The sequence below is a fragment of the Leptinotarsa decemlineata genome, unplaced genomic scaffold, assembly GCF_025532065.1.
Source record: "Leptinotarsa decemlineata unplaced genomic scaffold, Ldec_3_MD MMD2_tig00026299_RagTag_RagTag, whole genome shotgun sequence".
NCBI lineage: Eukaryota > Metazoa > Arthropoda > Insecta > Coleoptera > Chrysomelidae > Leptinotarsa > Leptinotarsa decemlineata.
The window spans coordinates 10723134-10739336 of record NW_027412676.1 but is presented as its reverse complement, the minus strand read 5'-3'; the positions used below and the strand labels follow the sequence as shown (position 1 = coordinate 10739336).

Genomic DNA, 16203 nt, shown 5'->3' with positions numbered 1-16203 from the left:
GCCAAATCGGCTACGTTTATAATGGTTTACCCCAAAGTATGACTTTTATTTTATTTTCAATTACTGTAAAATATATTCATTTATTTTAATTTCTAGAATTTTACAATTTTTCATCAGTATAATTCAGTTCATTACTGTGTGTCATATTAGTATAGGCGCCCAGCGGAATCTTTGAAGTTGAGTGGAAGAACGATTGTTTTTGGTTGAGCCTGGAAACAATTGAATTTCGCCTTTTATCATCGCTAAGTTTTGTTTTGTGATATATAAATTTTAAATGTAAGCTTGATAAAAATAAATACGATTATTATTATTATATCCACTTTATATAAGTTGCTTCAGAGAAAAATTTGTGTATCTTGGTATTCAACGAAATGATACAGAGGAATTGAAAATACTTTCAACGAGTTTGGTGACTATTTTGGCTGTTCAACCATAACAAATCAACAGAAGTGTTTATGGAAAGAATATGCCTGTAAAGTAATAATCAAGAGTTTAGATAACAAAGAGAATGAGCACACACATAATTGAAAAATTTACAGCTGTGATTACCACAATAATCTCAAGTTTTTGGGAAAGAAAGTTTTTGGCTTTCTACTTCTCCATCTTGATTGCCACATTTTTTGTATCAAGATGGAGAAGTAGAAAGCCAAAAACTTTCTTTCCCAAAAATTAATCTCTTCTAAAGATATACCCTTTCAATTTGATCTCAGATTATACTTAAATAGCTGGTTTTTAAAGTTTGTGTTTATCAAATTTTCAGTATTTAAAAAAGTTTTTTCCATATATTTTTTATTGGCCTGTGTTATTGAAACACAATCAAAGCGCTTCTGTTATAGAAATTCAATTGCTGACTTCTGATCACTGTTGACTGAGCTAATGGTAATTAATGACCCTATAAATTTACCAAGGTTATGTGTTACTTCACCAAATATAGAAGTCTTAAGCAAAGACGCTTACGAGTGATTTTAAAGATAAGAGACAGACAGATTCAATTCTGAAAAAGCATGTCTGGGGTGACAAAAGTTATAGATGGCTAGAATCACTAACAAACAATATACTAAGGATTCTTCTTTTGGATTCCTAGTGACAGATCCCAGGTGACAAAATTGTTGTCAGCATCATCAACTGGAGTTAATACAGTCAATATATCAATGACTTTCAAACTTACATAAAAACTTATTGAGGACCTGCACAATTGATGAAAAAATGATATAATTAACAAAGCTCACATCATATAGGATTCTCTTACGAATAGCTCCAATCATCAATTTGTACTTCAACTAAGATGAAACATTTTATTAATAACGTGACTGATTGCAAAATAAAACTCAACACACAACCTACATAAAACTACTTGGTTTTGACAATACTTTATTTCAAACACATTTTCTTCAAAGTAGCTTCATATTGAATTTGTGATTTTTACTCAACCTAAGTAGGGCTATTGAAATTTGGTAATATGTGCCTGCCTAAGGCTATTTAATGCAATATCTATTCCTGAAATGGTAACTTGTGTCTGAAAGTGATACATATTAGTATTAGGAACATAATTTCTAAATTAACTGAGAAATTCAACCTTAGATTGCAGTTAGGTGATCAGGCTTTTGTGGTCAGGTATGTTTAGTATTTGCCTCCCAACAATGTGATCACAAGTATGAATCCTCAGATTTGACTTTGACCACTTTTACAAGAGCATCCGTTGTTATAACAACCGAGGTTCTAACTCTAACTTTCTGGAAGGTGTTTACATGGACAAAATTTAACAACACACTATCTTCATAAAACCCATCTCTCACTATCATCATTGCCAACATAACGTGTTTCACTTACTGTTCAAAAATGTGGCATATGCGCAGTCACAAAGTTGAGATTTTTTCCCTTGAGAAAGTTGAGAAAATAACTTCTGCGATGGCAGGAAATCATCTTACCCACGATAATAATTAAACAATTTTCATATACATTTTTCATTTCTAGACGTGTTTCCCTAACACCGTAGATTCCTCGGTAGGCATAAGACTATCATGGATAATGTTATTAACTTTCATAAATCAACAGGTCAGTCCAGTCATAATTTGAAATCATATTATTTCGACATTTGTATTAGTGGCACATATATTCTGGGAAAAAAATTAAAATCCAACAGTCCCCGAAATTCTTCTTCAATTTTTTTAAAGCAAATGAACTTTAAACGTTCAAGCCAGTCTCTATATACCTACACAGTAGGTTTAATGGACTGACGCCTATCAGAAAACAACTACTACCCTGGCTAATACCACGAAGGGCGTTGGATTATATCTGACAGGCGTCAGTGCAGGAATCTTCACAGAAAATTTCCTGCATATGCAATTGGCAATACAACTGAAAGAGTCAACCTTCAATTATGGAACGGGCACACTTGCAGACCGGTTTCGGGCTTATTAGCCACTCATCAGTGCAAGATAGTGACCATCCTCGAGTATTTCATTCCTCTTCCAAAGTTAGAGCGAACATCACCAAATGTCGCTCCATCTAGTGGACGAGGTACTAACCAACTGCATATCCGTAATTTGCCCGATTCCTCTGAGTAAAGAAGAAAAATTTTCTTATTAGTCAGTGGACTATGCTTGAAGACTGGCAGTCAACAAATCTAAAGCAAATGGTATTAGCCAGGGAAGTAGTTGTTTTCTGATAGGCGTCAGTCCATTAAACCTACTGTGTAGGTATATAGAGACTGGCTTGAACGTTTAAAGTTCATTTACCTACTTTAGATTTGTAGACTGACACCTAAGTACCTGTCTAAAAATGCTGGTTTCTTTTCCTTCAGTGTAAATAACCTAAAAAAGTATTCTGGCAATCCACTTTTCTATTTTCCACCATTGATATTTAGAAAACTGTTTCACTGAAGTTCACATATTCTCTCAAGTAGGTGGTTCCGCCAAATTTAAATCAAAATTTTGAAGTATTTGAGCACTCATTAAAAACTACAGGAGTATAGATGACTATAATTCAACAATATATTATATACATATGCAATTGTGTGCAATGAAAACATGTTATTAGTATCTGCCAGGAATAATTTATCTGAAGCGTGAAAAATGTTATGATGACTTGTAATTGTTTTTAATTTCATTACCTTCTTTTTCCAAAAGGCAGAAAGAGTTTCAGAAAATAAAAAACCAGATACGATGATCAGCATGAGGGCTTGGCTCAGAAGTCCGATACGTGACTGATTAAGCTGAGAGATGTTGAATTCAGCCCTTGGATTATTCTCATCTTGTAGAGGCTCTGTTTCAAATGTTCCACTGGCCAGATGAAGCGGTTTGGCAATGAAACCTCCACGAACCTTCAAAATTTAGAATAATTAAAAAACTCTTAGTGTAACAAAGAAATAAAATAATTACAACACATCTTTATCAAAATAGCAAAATCAATACATGTATTTGAATAATAAAAATAACAATAAACGCACAAAAACTTTTATTTTGTATTCATCTCTAACGAATATCAGTGAAACTGGAAAGAAGTTCATACGAAATAACTACTTTCCCATATGGGTTGGTGAACCTAGCGATTTTTTATATACATTTCATATTCGATTGAGTTGAAACACTCATTTTCAACTTTACATTGGCAGTATTTGGTAGTTTGAAGGGCGTGGAAAGTTTGCAGATTGAATATATCTTCAAATTGTCCAATTACTGCTGACACCTTCACCTGAAAGTGAAAAACCTGGGCCCTACTTGAAAGTAATAGTGATTCTTGGTAAATGTGAATGATATCTGAATAAATTTTCATTCGAAAGTTCAATCCATAACTAGGATGTGGTGAGGTAGTTGTTTCAGATGGACTATTTGTTCCAGTTTGTATGTAAGAAAATATCTATGGATGATCTATACATTTCCCTATAAACACATATCATTGATATTTATTGAATTTTTTCTTTCTGTTCTTGAAAACCAAATAGTTTTTTCTAAACAATCATCTTTCTGACAAAATCTTATTTGTGATTACAAATTACTATTCTTCAAATTTGATCCGTGCACAATCAGAAATAGTTTATAAAACACAAACAGGCCTAGAAAAAGTATTTCTGTCGTTTTAGAATCTATTTGATTTGTTTAAATCAGTGATTCCCCACGAGAGACTCGACGAGGTCTACGTTGACGTAGTGAAAAAATGGAGGTTCACAATTCGTAAGCAGGGGTCCACGAAAATTTACCTGGTTTCGATAGTGAAGTACTGAAATGGTAAATTGGTTTCTTGTGCTGTGAGTAGATGTCAAAAAATAAAGTTGGATGGAATCACTTTTTGTATTGACTTACTTCAACATATTCATTTTCTTGTCATTGTAGAAACACCAACACCTGGTCCATAATTTTTTTCACTACAGACAAAACATAGAGGAGCCGTTGTGGGCACTTTCGAAATTTGGAAGAAATTGACGCAAATGAAACTGTCACAAAACATATACTTCAAGCGAACATGTATGTATATCATTAAAATGACATTTTAACTTTTGAAATAAAATCATCAAATTTAATTTGACCAGGATTATTATGTTAGACCATTAACAATCAAAGAGACTTTTACCAGAATTTCGTGAAATATATTTTGAAATGATAAACCTAAATACTAGAATGAACATTTCATGTACTGGTCTATGCTTCTAATACTTAATAGTAGTTCTACTTTTTCATCTTTGTAAACAAATGCCAGAAAGTTCAGAAGGATGCAAGAAAATAATTGAGTTCAAAATAAATTCTTCGCAACAACGTGTAGATCATGCATAGAAGTTTATTTCAGATAGAAACTGAAAGAAAAAACACTTTTGTAACAATTACTTTTACATAAATATTCAATTACAATAATGTAATTTTGATTTGAAACAACTACTTTCCTATGAACATTGAATTAGACAAAAACCACGTCTTTTTTTGTTTCATGGTGAATAATACGTCAAAATTATTTTTACCAAAACAGTAATAGCATATCGCTGCAAAAGAATCATGAAATCATCAATCAATTGACAACAAGAAATATATCCCTTAGTATATTTACATAGGAGAAAAAAAGGACCTGAAAAGTGTCCTGAAACTTCAAACAGAATTGCCATTTGGTGTTAGTTCAAAAAAATTTGCAATTCTACGGAAGAGATCTGTACACAGTAGAATAACACAACCAGTAGGCTCTCTTACCACGTGATCCGCCCGAATTGCCGGAGACCTTCAACCGCTCTTAGGATGAGATTCTCATCCAACGCGTTCAGTGCTTTAGTATCGAAGGATCCGACGGTTCTACGGGCATCGGATTAGTTATAATAAACGGTCGAAAATTTATATTGTGTTTAGTTTATTCAATGTTGTTATTGTTTTTAATTTTTGTAGTTGGTTATAAGTAACTTACCACAAAATCTTCTATAATATCCTTCAATTTCGTTTTTATATGAGCGCACGCCTATGGTAAAAGCATGAAATTGGCTCGAGATCCTTCTAAGATATAAAACATACAAGTAGAGATTCATTTTTCAAGGCGAGATCCGATTTCGTATCTCGTCTTGTATCCCTGTGTATATAGAGTTCATCAGGTGTAGGAAGGGTGGGGAAAGGCATGATTGAATTTTTGTTGGGATCTCACATTGGACCCATTTTATGCAATTTTATACTCCAGAAGTTCCTCGATGTTGCCTACAGAGGGTGTGGCAGTAACATACACCGGTATCAGCTCAATATGCATTTTACGGTAAACCTGAGATCCGGTAAATTTGGCGTTATTGTGGATCTCGTATCACCTTGCATTCCTCAAGACATATGGTAACATTACATCCTAATCTTTTGTGTATAATTTGTTTCGCAAGTGTGCTTTTGCTAAATGGTGAAATATGTCATTAAATGTTGTCGAACGAGAATGCTGAAAAGGACATGACTCTTGATACATGCAATTCGGTAGGTAGTCAGATTTTCCAAATTTTTAGATATAGGTATTATTTTAGTGATCAAGAAAAGCAATTTTAGTTCGTAGAAGTTTTTTGTAACTGGACAGGGCGAGCCACAAAAAGCATTGAATGTCTAATATATATCAAGAAATTTGTCTACACATGTGTATTTTCTGTTGATTTCTGGATTTTATTTTTTTCAGAAAAATCTGATCGAAATTTTTAGAAGAATTATTTCGTTCGTGTGTCTACAGGGTTGGCCAAAAAAGTTGTTGAATGTCGGTCACCTCTTATGGGAAATTCTGTCTATGTTCCTGTGGATTGTTAGTTGAATTATCGATTAGATTTTCTGTGCAATTGACAGAATTTTTGTTTAGTTTATCAGAATGTATTCCTCGTTGGTAAAATTTGTATGCCCATATACAGGGTGTCCCACAATATAGGGGACAAACTCTGATGGTAGAATATTCATTTTATTTTAGGGCTAGAAGTTCCAATAAACATATACCCTAAGATGAATAATAACCGAGTTACTGAGCGTTGGAAGTGACAAAAAATATATGTTTTCCAGATATATATGTCTGCCGCATCACGGCAAACCGGTATGATTTTTAGATTGGAGAACAGCGTGTCCATCATTCCACCAAGAATCCCTATAATCAGAACCACCATTTTTACAGAATGGTTTGGGTAGAGCCTGCGGAGTTTAAAGAGCAAGTCTCGATATTTTGTCCGTTTTTCCTCCTCTTTTCGGACGATGCGATGTTCGTTTCGTCAGGAGACGAAAACTCTATGACGAACATCGTCTTACTTTGATAGTCGAGGACATCATTATTATTATTATAATAATTATTATCATTATAATAATAATAATTATTATTATTATAATTATTATAATTGTTATTATTACATTTTCATCACGAAATTCTTGTATTGTCATTGGTTCTTGATATGTGTGCCAAATTTTATATTCTTCAGACGATTGGAAGTGGGTGAAAATTAACTTCCAAGATTTTATTACATTATTTGTTAGTTACAGGTGAACCAAATGAAAGCGTGTTAAAAAAAGAAATAATTTTTTGCAACTAGCATGGGTTGATAATGAGTAGCACATCGTCGACTAGAAGAGTGTTGTTCAACAGGAAAATAATAGCGTAAACTTTTATGAAATCAACAAAATGTGATTATATTACTGCAGTCATAATAAAACTTTTTCTTGAATGTTAGAAATCCTTATTTAGACACATTTCATATTATTGCTCGCGTTCTCTTGTAAAAGTAGAGTAGAAAGGTTAAGTCTTTTAGTCGGTGATGAAATGGTAATAATTCTCTAGACTGTAACGCAGTAATAATATCCTTGGTGAAAAGGAATAACACAATTATAGAAACTATCTATTTCCTTATTTGGTTCCACTTGTAATTCCACCAACTTCACTATATACTTTTCCCGCGACATATCGCAGTTGTCTTCAATATATCTTTAAATTCAATTGTGTGTTTAAGGGCAACTGAAATTGACCTGTTGTTTCCCCTCTCAAGGGGTAGAGGTTTGATGAGTCATTATAATGCTACTAATTATAAATATACTTCAGAATTTACAATCTTTCAGGTGGATCTCGGGTTGTCTTAATTTTAATAAGATCTCATCTTGTAAGGAAAACGTATATATATATATATATATATATATATATATATATATATATATATATATATATAAATATATATATATATATATATATATATATATATATTTTAGCGAACCCAGAGTTTAACAGTATCTACTCTACCTTGAAATAAACTTCAATTCCGTATATGAGGAAGAAAACCACAACGATGAACATCAATACAGCATAGCATCCATTGAAGAAATGATGATAGAAACCAGGATCGAATGGTGGAGGTTTAGCAACTTTGACAGTGATAAATTCGGCTAACAAAAGTCCATAGTTGATGAGATTGAACGTGATGAATCCAAGATAGGATTTGGAGAGGAACTGAGGCTTATCCCAGCGTATTCCTGGTACATGGAACACCTGAAACAAAGATATATGTATAAAAAAAAACCTTCAATGTGAGACTTCCACTGACAGTTTACAGAACCGATCATATTAAACTGTTTTTTGAATATGGTTTAATGTATTTTCATCAAGTTTCGGTCACATATAATCAGTGGGCATACTTGAAGACTGGCTATAAATCAAATCATCTAAAAGAACAATTCATTCAGGCCAGTCTCAACTCTCTACACTGTAGGTTGATGGATTTTCAATTATTGGAACACACTTGCAGACCGGTTTCGGGCTGTTTGGCCACTCGTCAGTGCAAGTTAGTGTATATCATCAACATAAAGTCGATGATTTCCGATAATTGAAAATCAAATTCCTTCAGAGAATCAATCCTCGAACTAAGCTGAAGCATACAACAAACAACAGGTTTGTCGTCGCCCCATCTGCCTGTGAACAAGGTAACCAACTGCATATCCAAAATTTGTCCAATTCCTCGTATAAGAAAAGAAAACTTTTCACATATAGTCAGTAGGCATATTTGGAATAGAATAATAGCATTGTGGGAATTTGATTGATCCTATCAACTTACTGTGTAGGGAGTCATCTTTTAGATGATTTAAGTTTCGGTCAGTTCTACGACATTACAGATATATGTATCTTTAGACTGTACACAAAGTATTTAATAACTTATTCGGTGAATAACTTGCTTAATACTTGTGCTTCTGTGAGTAAACATTTGCTGAAATATTTTCAAGAGACTACAGAGATAATAATCAATACTTTATGGATGAAGCAAAGATTCAAAACTTGATAACTGAGAACTGATGAAAACGGCGTGATTTTTTTTACTTTAAATTCCTATGAGATCCTCTTTTCAGATGTTGATCTACATCAAAACCCTTATCAAAGAAATCTGGTTGAGAACCATATATTTTGAATGAAACACAGTGGTTTTAGATTCTCAGATAAGGTTTCACTAATAAACAATCGATGCTTCAGCAAACTTCAATATTACATTCTTGGTACTCAAAGTCAACGTTTTTTAATATTGTTTTTCCGCACGATTATTATATGATTAGTTACCCAAAGAACACAATTCATAACACGAACAGTTGGTATAAATCAAATAAATTTTAGTACACAAGGTTACAAGCTAAAAATGAATGTTATTTGTTTTGGAGGTGTGAAATATAATGGAAAATAATATATTATATTTCAACATAACTTCGTAAATGTTTATCTGACTGCTAAAATTATATACAAAGTGAACATATTTATATTCAAATCAGTAGAATTGACAATACACAGACACAATCAATCAATCAAAAATGTACTTTATTGTTTAAGAGGGAAAACTCTTGTTGACGAAGCATGGTTTACATGTACAATACAATAGTATAGGTATATGCCTATTGATTTGTCGGTGTTTCATATAAAATGGTTAAAACTATAGTGCAAAAAAAGGTATTGAGTATATTTGGGTTTATTATTGATTGATTACGGAGTTTTGTAGTTTTACCACATAATTTATTTATAATGAACCAGTTTTCCCAAATTTGACTATTTGTCTTGACAATTCTATTTCGAGAGTACTTTTCTTTTGGTAGTAAAGATTGGTTTGTAAATACGCTTATATTTAGTAATATATGATGAGAAGAATTCATTAGAGATGTATTAATTGATATAATGCTGTGATCCCAGGATTCATCGCTGAGCCTTTGAGAGATGTTTGAGACATTTTTTAAAACATGTTACGGTTCCACTCTCACTTACATAGTCTGGTAATTTATTAAATAATAAAGGACCTAGTGTTGTGTCATGTTTATGATTGCTAGATCTGGTTGAAAAAATGTTATAGTTACTAAATATACACACACAAACTTCAAAGATAAAGAGTGATGGTAGCGTCATGATTTTACATGTTTTGAATCCATCAACACAGCTTTGTCGAGAGGATAGACTAAACATTACTCGGATTATTCTCTTTTGTGCAACAAATACATCATTAGCTCTCGAAGACATTCCCCAGAGGGAGATGGCATATTGAAGTCTGGAGTCTACTTGGGCATAGTAGAGTAGATCATTAGAAAGAACTGATCTCAAATTACGTAATTGATAGGAAACAGAATTCAATTTATTGATTAAGATTTTACAGTGTTCTCCCCAGGAAATTTGTTCGTCTATATATAATCCAAGAAATCGGACGGTCTTATCAACTGACTGTAAGTCTACGAAATCAACTACACTAGCTTCTTTTTGTCTATTGTGAAAGCGTATACATTTTGTTTTATTTGTATTTAGATGAAGTGAGTTGGCTCTAAACCACTGAGCCGTATCAAAGGATTTTTTTTTACATTTCTGACGTATACAATATTCATCCCTATCTGATACAATAACTGATGTATCATCAGCGTTAACAATAATTGAGCTATCACATATCTTCACAATATCGTTGATATAAAGTATAAATAAGGTAGGTCCTAGGACCGAACCCTGAGGAACACCTACTTCAGAATAATCATTGCACGATGACATATGGTTACCAATAGTGATACGATTATTACGTTTACTCAAAAAACTTTTTATCCATTCATGAGTGACACCTCGGATACCGTATCGAGACAGTTTATTTAATAAGATTGTATGACTGATGCAATCGAACGCCCTGCTTAGGTCGCAAAATACCCCAATAGGGCACTCACCCGTATCAATGCATTTAATGACTTCAAGAACATATGAGTGTATTACAGTTGTGGTCGATTTATTTTGCACAAAACCATGTTGATCCGCAGTTATGATATTGAAATGCTTGAGATAAGATAACAATCTCTCCAAGAATGATAATTCAAATATTTTTGAAAAAATGAAGGGTGGTCGATAGTTACTTATTAGGGAGGAATCACCTTTTTCATATACAGGTGTAATTTTACCATTTTTCAAGGCTTGCGGGAATGTTCCATTTACAAATGATAAATTTATGAGATAGACTAGTGATATCATAAGATGTTTAAGAACACGTTTAACGATCACATGGGGTATTTCATCCGATCCAGAGGAAAATTTATTTTTCAGTTTTCTGTTGAGCATGACAAATAGTTCATGTTCATTAAACGGAAGGAGGAGAAAAGAACTAGACTGTATTTCAATATTATTCAAATATTGATTAGCTATATCTTCATCAAGCGATTCAATTTGTGATATTAATTTCAGTGGTTCTTCTTTGAAAAAATTGCTGAATATCTCAGAGATTTCCTAAGGAGACTCGAATATTTTATTTTCATATTTTATTTGCTTGCGTGATTTATTAGTTAATTCATTCACTACACTCCATGCTGCCTTAGTAGGGTTGTCTGAATTATTTATTTTATGCTGAAAGTAATGTTTTTTTGAGTTATGTACTAAGATTTCATACTTTTTCTTTTCTGCTTTGTAGAAATCATTCAATAGAGGATGTTGGCTTTTAAGCACAAACATGTCCTTTAATCTCATGCTGGACCTCTTAATATGTCAGTAACCCATTTGCAGTTGGGCTGCTTCGTACGGTGATGTTTATATTGTTTAACTTTAGGGAAATGTTTATCAAAATAGTACACGAAAATTTCTAAAAAATATTAAAAGGCACCATCCATATTTTCCATGGTGAAAAGAGACTCCCAATTTTCATTACAGATATCAAATTCAAATGAAGTTATTGTATTCTCGAAAAAATTTCGCTTAAATTTGCTGATTGATCTTGGCTCGTCAACCGGAAGTCCGGGGTCAAATAGGATGGAACGATGGTCAGAAAAATTATTATCGAAAACAGAGCATACCCCATTATCATAATTGTTGCTGGTCGGTCGGTAGCCAAGCGGTTCGGCGTGTGTGCTTTGTTCACTCACTCGAATTGACTGCCGTGTTGGTCGGTGGTTCAAGCCCTAGTCTGAACGATCGATCTTCACTTGCTACCGTCCAACCCGTGTTAGGAATCACACGTTAAAAGGTAAGACCTCGTTAATCCTTAGCTCGCACAAGTTTCGACTTCTGAGGGTTGTCGTTCGTAGGGGTGCGACAACTGGTTAACGGAAAAACAGATTTTAAACAGATATGATCAATTGATGAGGTTCTCTCTACCTCCAGATGATATTCTGGTTGGCTACTTAACAAGTGCTCAACCAATATGACAAGTTACTGATAAATAGAAAAAGTTTCATTGTAAAAAATTATTTGAATTCCCTCAGTAACTTATCGGGGTAAACTGATGAGTTTGCCCTTTCTACACGTATATCAGATTGTGGAAGGGTAAAGTTCCTAAAATTGCAACTTTTCAGCCTTCTTTCTGCACAATACAAACTATAGAAGAGATAAGTGTTTATTCAACACATCACCTTCACATTTTACTTCACCTTCTTCAACACTTCAGTTTATTAATCAACATTTTTCCTGTAAGGATTAATTAATACACGGAGATGTTTTTTTATGAATCTCTTCATTTTACGTTTTCGAGGTTAATGTCGTAGATAGAATCACTGATTACTATCAACATTTCAGATTCAAATAAAGTGTTTTTGCCATCATTGTTGAGATTTTCAATTGTGTTTAGACGCCATATTAAGGGGAAAATGGATTTAAGAAATAAATTAACATTAGCTTATACACCATAAAATAAATTAAGTGAGTATGCATCTCCAAATTATTTTGATGCATTATAGATTAATCAGGATATTGTCGTACCTCAGAGAAAATGGCCCAATTATATTACAGAGGTTTTGTCATTTGATTATTTCAAACATACTGAAATATTAAAAATATGTCCGTTTTTCTTTTCAAAAGGGAAGAGAGTTCCAATGCTTTTATACAACTTTTTAGTTAGGATCAAAGAAAGGGCAGATTATACACATTTTAAGAGAAGATTTATTACCATGATTAATATTTGCAGATATTTCATCATATCTAACTGTATCACAGTTTTGGACATTGTTTATAGTTACTAGAAGTTCATGAATATTGATGTAGCAAAATACAATGTTATCGGCAATTCTCATATTTTCTATTTAGATCTAGGAATCCCGAGGAATATGCATTAAAAAACATCACTTGTGTTACATGTGATACACTGAGTGAGCAAGATTTAAACTTTTTGATTTCCCTCGTATATCATCAATGATTGACCAAATTAGTTCAATTTCATTTTTTCATGTTCCCCCATTTTTGTAATATGTGAGTTGAGTTCTATTGAGTTGAGTTGAATTCTATTGAGTTGAGTTCTAACCTATATATTTTTCATATTCACTGAAATAGTTCAAATTGAATTATTGATCATTCGTGAATTTTCAAATAAATTGCAATCTGAAATTCTAGTATTATAATATAAACTCAAAAATTCAGTCAATTACAAGTGTGCAATTTTGTAAATACATCCGCATATGTTTCGTCAACATTTCGTTGATAGAAAAAATTAAATCCGGGATTTGGAGTATGTAACTTTGAAGGAACCTCATAATTTTGACTAAAATACTAATTTATAACTCCTGAGCGAATGAGTAACTTAATTTTCTCGTTGTGAGAGTTTAACAACGCCCTTTGCCACGAAACAAAAACATGAGAATAATCGATAGAATATGAACAGGCCTATAGAAGCTACTGTTTAGTGAAACAAGTGTTGCGGTTTTGTAAACTGTTTAGTGAAAATCTCATAATATAGTGTTACATAAATACTGAACAGCAACAAGAAGTTATCCAGTGTTATACCGCTTTATTGGTGATACGAAGCGAACTTGATAAAATTCATCACATGAATTTTGATAAATCTAAATTTATAAAATATCAAAAACAAATTTACTCATTCTACATAGCTCCATAACAAATAAACAAGAAAATTTGCAGCAGAAAAAAATTATCACTTATCATCTAGATTGTCTCGTTATCTCACCTGTTGAATTTGCAACAATTTTTAAGTAATCTCAACAAATGATAGATTGTACGAACTGGATTGATACAGAAAATGTCTTCTCAATTATGTTATTTACATGTGGCAAAAATTTCATAGTAGATACTTCACTAAACTTCACATGGTGCATGTTCAGAAAACAATCAGCTAGTAGTGACTATAAACGTAGTTTTATCACCTACCCAATGGCTAATATCACCTTGATTGTTCAAATTATCGCCAAGATAAACAAATAGCAAACCTTTTTGGTCATCGATGAGTATGAAAAAATGTTAATGAGGAAATAGCTGGAAGTAATAATTAGGAATTTGAATCGGTTATTACATATTAATTGACTTGATTTTTTGATTGGGAAATAACGGTATTATCTGAGGATAGAGACGAATTGAAAATATTTTATACTGAATAAAGATAAGTCTAGCAGTTGGTTTTATAATTTTCTGCATTTTAATAGTAGCTTCTCCTCAGTTGCCAAGTTTGCTGTGTAACTTTACATGTATTCAAAGTTATGACTAATGGAATTGATATTTGATAATCAGATACCAAACTGAGAAAAATAAGAAAAAACAACAAAATAAGTTAATCTGCATCAATTACAAACAGAAAATTATGAATGGAATTTTAACGAACCAAAACAGAAAAACCAAAATAAAAAATATAGTGGAAAAATAGAAAAAATACTGAATGGAGAAAATATAAGAACAAATAGGAAAAAAGAACTCTATATGAAAAGCTTAGAATATGAAATCGGTGAGAAAAGTATTTAAAAAAATGCACCAAACAGAATGATAAATATAATTGAACGAAATTCATTTTTTGTGGAGGAAAATAAGTTTTTATTGACCTTTTTTTGATTATTTTCACATTCCACAATCTGAAAAATATGAAAATTATTATGGAGAATTTTATACACAAGTTATGGATAAAAATAACTTTTTTCTTTGTAAAAATTACTTTTGAATTTACGCAGTAACTTATCGGGGTAAACTAAAAAGTTTGCCCTTTCTACACGTATACGAGTATAAAGTTCTCCATTACAATTTTCATATTTTTCAGATTGCAGAAGGTGAAAATACCCGAAGGTCGATAAAAACGTAAGTATCTTTGTGAATCCGGAACTGATAATCGGCGAGAGAGTGGTTATAGAGTTTCGGGAATGTATTTGAAGCAGTGACGACACTGCAAGCTGGACGACATGACGAAGTGCGCGTAAATTATTCCGAAGATAAAAAACATGGTGTTTCAGAAACTTCATTAATAGATATTCAAAAAAAACCTGACCCTGATTTAATTCCACTTTCTCTGCTTGGATATTACAGTTCCACAATTGCGATGCCACTATACTTTATATTTAATCAGTCTTCACAATCAGGTCTATTCCCGCCATATTGAAAGTTCAGTTACGTAACGCCAATCCACAAGGCTGGTTATAAAAGTACCATCAGAAATTATAGACCTTATGAAAAATGAGAATTGAAACTTTATATGTATTTTACCACTTTTATTTGTAACTTACGTTACTGCAATTTCGTCCTATAAGGACATTTTCAAACTTATACATTCAACAATACACCAACAATAATTAATAAAAACAGTTTAGATACGTTAATAACAGATAAGCTATTGCATTAAAACAGACAGATAATAGAGATATAGGGGCATATGAAATAAATGAAGCAATACAGAACCATCCATTCTCATTATCAAACCATAGAGAAACAGGCATAATAAAAAATAAAAATAAAATTATCTTGTTTTCAAGAAAGCTGATAAATCGAATGCCATCGTTCTTGAATGTTTTTTCAAATAGGAAATTAAGATAATTTTTATTATCATGAGGTTTTTGAAAAAGTTAGTTACGATATTTGTTATCTTCGCTCTGAAAAAAAAATAAGTTTTTGAGGAATCATCCAGAATTGATACTTACATGATCTGATAAAGGTAATGTGACAGTTATTATGAAGAAATCTGATTATATTGAGAAATCTCTTGAGATTATTAATGATAGTGAGTCTTATGTTAAACCTTATAGAGATCCCGTTTTAACAATACAACAAAAGGCAAATAAAATCATTACGGATTTAAAAAATCTAAATTGATATCAGAAAATGAAGCAAAAATGTACATGATTTACAATTCCATATCACCCAAATATTATGGACTACCTAAAATACATAAACCTGATTTGAAACCGAGACCCTTTATTTCCTCCATTGATGCTCCAAATTACTTAAATAGTCACTAAAATTCTCACTGATGCTTATAATTATGAAAATGAATTCTATACTAAGGATTCTTTCGATTTTTCCAATTTTATAAATGAAAAATCACTCCCTCTAGGTTATATTTTGATCAGC

The 16203-nt window shown here is 32.2% G+C and overlaps 1 protein-coding gene across 1 annotated transcript in view; it reads right to left on the bottom strand.

The window, feature by feature from the left end:
* The window catches only part of LOC111510851 (uncharacterized), a 51131-nt gene that overhangs the window by 21978 nt on the left and 12950 nt on the right, over positions 1 to 16203 (bottom strand). Inside the window, exons 4-5 of the mRNA XM_074180585.1 lie at positions 7699 to 7944; positions 3113 to 3322 (exon numbers count right to left, since the gene is read on the bottom strand). Of these exons, the coding sequence (XP_074036686.1) occupies positions 3113 to 3322; positions 7699 to 7944 (456 nt within the window). The remainder of the gene's footprint in view (positions 1 to 3112; positions 3323 to 7698; positions 7945 to 16203) is intronic.